This window comes from Trachurus japonicus, chromosome 18, assembly GCF_045865225.1.
Source record: "Trachurus japonicus isolate A0001 chromosome 18, Traja_1.0".
In the NCBI taxonomy this organism is placed as follows: domain Eukaryota; kingdom Metazoa; phylum Chordata; class Actinopteri; order Carangiformes; family Carangidae; genus Trachurus; species Trachurus japonicus.
This window is the reverse complement of record NC_140924.1, coordinates 11,165,891-11,175,435: the sequence shown is the minus strand read 5'-3', so window position 1 is coordinate 11,175,435 and position 9,545 is coordinate 11,165,891. Positions and strand designations below refer to the sequence as shown.

Sequence of the window (9,545 nt, the reverse complement as noted above, 5' to 3'; positions counted from 1 at the left end):
CGCCACTGACCCCAATCATACAAAGAGACATTTCATGGTCAACAAAAACCAGACATGATGAAAACTCCCGTTGCTGAGTGATGTGCCCTAACCCTAACCCTTGTACAGTCCTGGTTTATACTAAGACGACTGTATGTGCATGTTTATCTCATAGTTCCCATGCTCTTTATTCTTTCTGTCATCTAATGGCGCATTTCCACTAGCACGGCTCGGCTCGATACGGCTCGGCACGGCTCGGCTCGGCTCGGTTTGGTTGTGTTTCCATTACAACTGAGTATCACTAGTGCCGCCGTGACGTCATTTACACGGCGCCGAGCAACGCTCTAAACTCTGTAAATATATTGATACTTATCAGTAGGTGACGTCACGGTACGTTCCACCTGGCCGCCGCCATGCTGGGTACCGAACACTGAGTTAACCTCTATTCAGCTCAGTGCAGCCACATCCTCTCTGACTAGAAGACTGCTGCCTGATGTAGTTTGGATATGGATATTTCTCATTTTGATGGCCTTGCCTTGAAAGCACACACCTCCAGCACCTTTCTGCTGAGACGATCTTTGACAGCGCGGTGCGCCGCTCTCTCTCCCGTTAAAACTTAATCTAGCTCACCCAGCGGACCTCTCTCTCTCTCTCCTCGTCTCTCTCTCTCTCTCTCGCTCACTGTCTCTCTCCTGTTACTTATATGTGTTTAACCAAATACACGAAAAGCCAAATCAAATCAAAAATGCGTAGCCCACTTCTTTTTTCTTTTTTAACTCACAGACATTTTCATAAAGTAATAAAATATCTCGACATTTTGCCATCGTTAACATTGAGACAAAAGGCTGCAGGAATGGAAGAAGAATTCGGCAAATCATCTTATCACGCAAAAAGGCACAACAAACAGGTTTTGCACAATGGTTTGCACAAATAAGTCTTAATATGCGCAACACCTTCTCATCACAATCCACACCATCTACACAGCTACGTTATCAGCTGTTATTAAAACCCAACTCATCAGGACGCGATGACCACCACTCACATTAAACAAACCGTTAACTATTAATAATCCACACTCAAACCGAAGCAACAATAGTGTTAACTGTACTCAACAAGCTGTTATTACAAGGTTTACAACAGATATGACAGACAACCTGGGCCGTGTGTGTGTGTGTGTGTGTGTGTGTGCGCGCGTGTGCGTGTATAAGAAAGGGAGGGAGGGAGGGAGGGAGAGAGAGAAAGTAGGTAAAAGCTGTTAGCTGTTAGCTACCGTAGCTCAGGCGTCGGTCTCCCGTCAGGTAAAAGCTGCCGTTTATTCCTCAGATGAAGCTCATGTTGAGCCTCTCCGGTAGAGTTATCCATCACTGCTGTTGAATTAGCCGCTAAACTGCTGGACGCTAAAACCGAGGGGGCGTCTGTGTGTTTACAATTCACGAAAGCAACGTGAACGTACGTGCTGCTCACACTCAGTAGAGTGAGGCAGCCTCCCTTGGCGTACATGTCTCCCAAGCTGTTTAATGACGGTAAAAATGAAACAAAGTAAATATCCTGCATCGTTTCTCTTTTCTGTGCTGCGCTGATCAGAGCGGCGTCCCTACCTAGTGTATTTTACTTAGCAACGATCTGTTAAACAGGAATAACAGACTGTTAAATGCAAAATCAAGATGTAAATAAATATCAGAAATATCAATAAATTATCGGAATACGACATTCAATAGTGCCATGTAATAAAAAAAGGTTTATCCACTATTTTTGTGAGATTTGATGTCACAGCCCATAGACTGCCTTTGGAAGTCGGTACCCAAGATGGCGCTGTGACCGGCTGCGAACGCTGTGTGACGTCACGTGATATCTATCAATAACTTTAGCAACATTTGAAACATTTTCAGGCGAGAAAGTAGTCGTTTAGATCCCCAACGTGTTGAAAATCTGACTAAATACCAGCTGTTTACAATTGTGTTTCAACGAAGTCGGCGTTACTAAAGCTAGCCGTAGTGAGCAACGCACTTCCGGTTATATTCACAAAATAAAATACCCGTTGCCTTTTATCATAAGGAAAGCCATCACGATAGAATTGGTGCTTTTACTTTGTAAACAGGAAGTGAACCTACCCTCGCTGTAGCCAGCTTTAAACCGCCGTTTTGACTGCTCTCGTCCCGTTAACGGCATTCAACCGTTCAATATGCCTTACCGGAGAGTCTGGCCAGCTCTGAGATCGGCCTGGTTCATTGTAAAACATTTATTTATTGATGTAAATGTGGTGTTTTCTGTGCGTACAGACCCCAAGGCAGTGCTGCTCTTCTGTCTAAACCACAAACAAACTGCTGCTACAGCCACAATTGTTAGATTTCATCAATGAGACCAACATTAAGAGTTTAACCAGCCGGTGGTAAACCTCTAAAAAGCCATCGGGGAAGTTAATTAGCGGTCTGTTCTCCTCGGGGTGACGGTGGTAGGCTGGCCGGCGGAGCACGTCAGGAGCCGGGCTGCTGCCTCTGTGATGTCGCGGTCGCTGCTCGGACCTGGAGCTTCACTTCTCCGAAAAACATCGGGGCAAACTTCTAAACAGCCGTCGTTTGGATAAACTAACCGCACATGGGGATCTAAACAGTTACTTTCTCGCATGAAAAAATATTAAAACTTAATAAAGTCACGTAATAACAGAGCCAGTCTAAATATTAGAAATTCTCTGGTAATAACAGGCTTCAGGCTTCAGCCATAGACTGTAAAAAGAATGGACGTAGCGTCCGTGACGTCACCCATTGGTTTGGGGGAGTCTGTTTTGTGCCTCTACTACGCAATACATCCATGCTACTACGGGGGTTTGAGCCGCGCCATGTTGGATTCTACTTGCCATATTTGGAGCGGTGCGGCCGTTGGCCGGCCGAGAACCCGCCCACTGGCCTCGTAGCAGCGGTCGCCGGACCTGTCACTCAACGGTTCTGCGCCCTAATTGGCCAGAACTTTAAACCTAATAACAGTAAAACGGTAGAGTTTAAAAAAAATTCACCCCCCTCAGAGTGTGTGCGGGGGTAGAAACTATCGGTTGAGACCAAAAAAATGAAATGTACCAGGCTGTAAATATGTTTTTTAAAGCTGTAAAATCGGCTATTTTAACATGGGGCTCAATTGGAGTTGCTCCCTTCTGGAGCCAGCCCCCAGCGACAGCCGAGGGGATTGCAGCTTTTTGAACGCGGAAGTGAGCTTCACTTCTCAGAACGACAACTGCCCCCTTGGCTTCAGCAGGAACATTTCTGTTGTCGGTCGTCGCTTCCAGTGACGACACTCATCGGCCAATCAGTGGAAGGCAGTCGGCTGACGTCACGTTTTAGTAACGCTTCGGCTCGCTTGGAACCAGGGCTGAGGTGATACCAAAAGTGTACCTGGTTGCAGGTACTGCGTGCTAGTGGAAACACGCAAATAGCGCGCCGAGCCGAGCCGTACCGAGCCGAGCCGTGCTAGTGGAAATGCGCCATAAGTAAAACTTCTAGGAAGTTCTGTTTTGTCTCTGTGATCTTCTTGTTTTTGTTTTTTTTATCCCTTCTACATGTTCACTAGTCGTTTCAGTTAGTGTGAAACCTGCATTAGAGATCCTGGAAAAAACGTTTCTATCAGGCCACATAATATTCAAATATATCCGAACGAATTACGGGTCATTCAATATTCGTTCAAACCTCATTTTTCTAAAAACTGACAGCCCTACACAGGAGTGGGTGAAAAGTCGGAAACCTCCCATCTCAGGTGTAACAGGAAACTTGATTGCTATCAATAGATAGATGGATGAATTTATTTGTCCTTTACAGGAAAATTGTTTTCACCATTCCATACATACAGTACAGTACAGCCTCGAGAAGTGCAGACAGTCAGGGAAAAGGACCACAGGAGTGTATCCTTGACCATATTACATACATTTACATGCATTCCCACATTTCATACACCAACCCCACACCTTACATATGCATTCCCCGTGATTATATTCTTTTCATTTTCTTATTTAGTTCTGTTATGGCATATGGGATGAAGCTTTTATTGAATTTTATTTTCTTCCAAGCCAGTGTTCTGTACCATTGGCTAGAGGGAAGGAGTGTGAAGTGTGGGTTGAGTGGGTGACTGGGATCCAGTGCTATGGAGTGTTTTCTGCGTACGGTGGCTGTGACGTTGAGGTCTGAGAGGTTGGGGGTGGGGAGTCCGATAATCTTGGCACCTTTGTGTGTGATTTTTGTTAGTCTGTTTCTGTTGGGAGCTGACAGTATGTTAAAGAAGCAGGGGGATTGATTTGATTGATTTTGATTGAAATTCTTTATTCAGTCGCATCACACAATAACATTATCGACACAAAACATTATCGCCAAAATAGTGACTGAAAAGGCACAGGCAGAAGCATAATGCTTATATTAATGCCTGTCCTATATACCAAATTAAGCTACCCAGCATTTTTACCATATAAAACATAAAACACAAACATTAAACAACAACTAACAAACAAACAAGCTAATGAACAAACTAAACTAAACCAGAGGAAAAAAACAAACAACAAAAAAACGGAACCAATAAGGCAGTATTTAAATATATTGTAGTAAATACATTTTTAAATAGCAGAGAAAAAACAAACAAACAAACAAACAAAAACAAAACAAAAAATAAAGCTACCCAACATTGTTACAATATGAAAAACAAACATAAAAGCAGTAGAGGAGTATGGGTTGGATGATGTTTTTGTAGATTAGCAGCAGGAGGTGGGGGGCAACTGAGAGTGCTCCCAGTGTGCAGATGGCAGAGTCTTTGTTGGCAACGTTTATGGATGTCGATGGTGTGTTTTTCAAAGCTTAGTTTATTGTCCAGGGTGAGGGTTAGGGGGCTGACCTGCTGGCTGCTACTTAGGAAAAAATAACACTAACATACATAGAGTTGGAAATTATTCCTGAATGATTTGCTTGTGTCTATATTGCCTTGAAAGCACACACCATTTCTGCTGAGACGAGCTTTGACAGCGCGGTGCCGCTCTCTCTCCCGTTAATAGTTAATCTAGCTCACCCAGCGGACCTCTCTCTCTCCCTCTCGCTCTTCTGTCTGTCTCTCTCCTGTTTATCAGGCAAAAAGTCACAACAAACAGGTTTTGCACAATGGTTTGCACAGATAAGTCTTAAAATATGTGCAACACCTCCTCATCACAATCCACACCACCAGGATTCCCCAAATAGTTTTCGGGAGGGCTTTTATGTGACATATCTGTGACAAACCGATCAGTGCCAAAATGTCCAGGTTTTTTTTTCTTCCATCACATCGTGCCAGTAAAAGTTGATTTTTCTACAGAAAATGTTGCTGCCTATAGTATAGTGAAGTGAAGCGTAGTACATTCTAGAAGTAATCATTTAGGCATGGGAGACTTTACCACCTTTTTGGTGCAGGTCATGTTATCAATCAGCCTACCTGACTTACTTGGATACTTCACTCAGAGGACCGGCGGATCAGCTGGACATACCACGCAATGGGGAAAAAAAAAAGTGCATATGTTTTTTTTTTTGTTTTTTTTTTACTATTGTGCGGTACAGAGCGGGGTGAGATCAAAATAAAGTATAGCAGTGCACACCTTATCTGTTGTTTACTTGGTTTAATACTATCAAGAGGTGCGTCAGTGCCAGTGAATCGTCGCGGGCCAGATGTTTTGCTCTCGCGGGCCGGATGTGGCCCGCGGGCCGCCTATTGGGAATCCCTGACCTACACAGTCATCAGCAGGTATTAAAACCCAACACATCAATAACAGGATTGTGATATTGGACCACCACTCACATTACACAACAAACCATGTAAGGGATAATGTATAGTTCGGAGGTTGTTATGGAGAAATAAACCCCGACAGGTTGTATGGGGTTTCATACAACATGAAGGGGTTTATTTCTCCATTTCTTGCAGTTTTTTGCAAGTGATTGGACAGTGTGCGGGAGACCCTTTTTTCCTTGTTGACTCCAATCCCATGCTCCAACGCACCTGTTTTTTAAAGATTTTTTTAGGTGTGCATCAGCCTCTACAACCTGCAAGCAATTGACCCTTTGTTGGCCTTCTGATTGGTCTGCTGTTCCACCAATCAGAGCGCTTCTCCCCATGTCACATGTTGCACAACATTCTAAGGTTGGACAACCCTGGAATGAAACCCTATGAAACAAGATACAGTAGGTAGACAGCAATTTTTTTTGGCAAAAACTACTTAATAATTTTTCAATATGGTTAAAATGTGCCTGGGGTTCCCGCAATAGCGACTCACGATATCTGGAACGTATTCCTGGAGTCATTTTTATCCCATTCCCCAAACCTAAGACATCAATAAACATAGGCTACTTGGCCCATGTGTACTGTATAACATATTACTTTAACCTTCTGTTAGTTGAGCTTAATAATAGGGTTTGGGGGTGGTCCACTAGGGGGAGCTCTAGGCATAGGTCAGGGGTTAACTGCAAAGTTTTGTTTGTTGTTGTTGTTGTTGTTGTTGTTGTGCAGTCCTCATGAGAAGTGAGCCTGTTTTTCCCTGGCTGTACTGAAGTGCTATTGAAGCTCATTCATCCTCCAGTCCACTCTCTGGTCGTGTTCATAGACACAGAAGATCTAATACCTTCAAAATTATCTAGCAAACGTAACATTACCGCTGCTAATGTCTTTTGAACTTTGTGAAGTTTTACGAGGAGAAACTAGCCTGACAAGCCAGACTATATCATTAAAATGTCTAGTCTGGCAACGACCGGTAGACCTCGGCTCAATCCAGGGGGCGGGATGAAGGCTGTCTTTCAAACTGCCTCTGCACGCAATAGGGTAGCGCTACGACTAATCAGAGCAGGATGACGTTAGCCTGACAAGCCAATTAACATGTATGTCGTCATCGCGTTAAGCCCGCCCAACGACTCTCTAAACAGATAGAGCGCTGTGATTGGTGAACACAAACGGTGTTCGAGACTCAAAAAGTTCCTATGGCTCGTTTCTAGACCCACCTACGGAGCAAATATATTTGCTGCCGCTGGGTGCGTCTAGATTTCTAGGCTAAGGAGAAACGGGAGATCGGCGGAGATTAAGCGTTAGCTTGTAGCTAACGTTAGCTAGCGTCGTTAGCTAGCTAGTGACCAAAACGATGATTTTTCCCCATTTTTCGGAAAAGTCAGGTAATGCCCGTTCAATCGCTATTGAGCCACGTCTGTCCTCTATCATGGACACTATTTTTCTGATGTATAAGTTAATTAAAATTTTCCTTACAAGCAATTTAAATCTGCCTAATTTTCAATGGTTTCCAATGGGAGTTAACCCTTCCGTGACCATTGTTTGTCCAACCTAGCAACAGTAACCGTGGGGGGCGGGGCCTTGACAAAGGGTCAATTCAGTAAAAAATGCTCCAAAGTACTAAGATCTCAAACCTTCCTAAACATTTCATTTGACTCATGTTGTTGTGTACACTCTCGTTTCCCTGACCACCGACTGTTAATGTTCCTTCACCCGTTTGGCAAAGTTACAGTGCAGTAAATAATGAGTTGTGTTGTGGTAATGCTGAGACTTTGCTGTATCATTCTACTTGATAAAAAAGCATTTTGCAGTGAGATTATGCGGGCAGGAGAACTAGAAGAGCAGGGCCTCGCACCGCCCCCTGCAACAGCCCTGTTTGTTATCTTTGTTGTCAGACCCGCCTGCAGGAGGCAGAGCGTGTAGGAAACCTGTATATAAAAGTGAGCCAGACGTTCAGTCTATGTGAGGGACCAGTCTTCATGGACAACTTTCCTCTTTGGACTTTAATTTTCCCGCTGGGTGTCGTCTGCTGCTCAGCTGGTAAAGGTAAACAGATTCACACAACTATCAGACGCTGGAAACATGTTGTCTGCTGTTTGCTCTCATCCATCCATCCTCTACACCTCATATTTGTGCAGCAATGCTGTAGTACCAAAGGCTTTTTTAGTTTAATATCAAACATGCAATCAATCAAATATCAAATATCAGACTTCACTCACTTGTTCTCTCCATTTTCCAGGTGAGTTTAAGATGATCGGTCCGTCTCAGCCGATCGTTGCTGCTCCAGGGGACGATGTCATCCTACCATGTCACCTAGATCCTCCGTTAAACGTGGAGAAGTTTGTTGTGGAGTGGTCGAGACCTGATCACAGCTGGGTCGACATTGTTCTTCTGTACTATGAGATGAAAGAAGCTCCAGAGAAGATCCCATCGTACGTCAACAGGACTCAGCTGTTCACAGAGGAGCTGAAACATGGAAACATATCACTGAAGATCCTGAATGTAACATCTGGAGATGCAGGGAGATACAGATGTGACATCCCAAACTTAATGAAAAATTCAATAGTTCAACTTGTTGTTGGTGAGTCGAGTCATCTAAAAATGTGTCCTCTTTTAACCTTTTCACTGAATTATTTTAATAACTTAATAAACTTAACTTAATAACTTCTGTTGTTTGAACTGTGTTCATTTAAGGGCAAGTTTTGAACTCACAAGTGAAATATGAACTTTTCCTGACATGAATACCTTTTCACAGGTTTTAATTTTCTTTCCATTTTCCAGTGGAGTTTAGGATGAATAGTTCATCTGAGCCAGTCGTTGCTGCTCCAGGAGATGATGTCATCCTACCATGTCAATTGGATCCTCCGTTAGATGTGGAGAATTTAACCGTGCAGTGGTCAAGGCCTGATCTCAAAACAAAGCCCTCAAAGAACCAGGATGACTATGTTCTTCTGTACCGGGACGGGAGAGAAGTCCTGGACCTGAAGATCCCATCGTACGTCAACAGGACTCAGCTGTTCACAGAGGGGCTGAAACATGGAAACATGTCACTGAAGATCCTGAAAGTAACATCTGGAGATGCAGGGAGATACAGATGTGACATCCCAAAGTTAAAGGTCTATTCAGTCATACAACTTGTTGTTGGTGAGTATTTGTTTAGATCTTTATAGTCAACTTAATCTCAGCTGTGGTGGTGTGGTGTTTTGTTATAGTTTCTGTCCTGTCAGTGACTGTAGCTGTTGTTTCATTCAGTCACAGACGTTGATCAGACCAGACACCATTATTGGATCCGGCTGCTGGTTTTCTGCTTCTTCTTCTTCTTGGTCCTGATCGTCATTGGATACTTGATTACGCAACGTCAGAAAGTAAATAAACAAACATTGTCAATTCCTGTTGAAACTGTGTCAAACTGACTAATAATAACTGAACATCTGATCTCTGTTCATCCAGGCTGCAGAGTACGATGTCACCTCAACTAAACAATATCCAGTCCAGGTGCTTTGACTGGAGGAACATTTGTGAGACTGTTGTACATTTCACTGTCCTGGATCCTTAAAATCACTTTGAGGATTCAAACCAGCGATTCCTGAACCCACTGGAGCAGCATCCTTCAAAGTCGTCTACCTCCTTTTTATGGACAAGTTTTCCTCAGGATAAGAGGACGAGTCGTTTGGGAAAACACAAAGGTGTCAAAGGTTTGTATTTGATCAACTAACTGGATTTTCTGGTAATTTTACTTGTAAAAATGTAGTTAAAAACTAATGTGCTCCTTTTCCTTTTTCCACAGCTTAAAAAATGAGATC

General features: G+C 43.4%; 1 protein-coding gene across 1 annotated transcript; it reads left to right on the top strand.

The window, feature by feature from the left end:
* The first annotated feature begins 7,992 nt into the window (after positions 1 to 7,992).
* LOC146968750 (butyrophilin-like protein 9) lies at positions 7,993 to 9,246 on the top strand. The gene is made up of 3 exons (XM_085759309.1): positions 7,993 to 8,244; positions 8,637 to 8,807; positions 9,193 to 9,246. Exons 1-3 carry the CDS (start codon positions 7,993 to 7,995, stop codon positions 9,244 to 9,246), a joined length of 477 nt encoding a protein of 158 aa, XP_085615435.1.
* Positions 9,247 to 9,545: the final 299 nt, after the last annotated feature.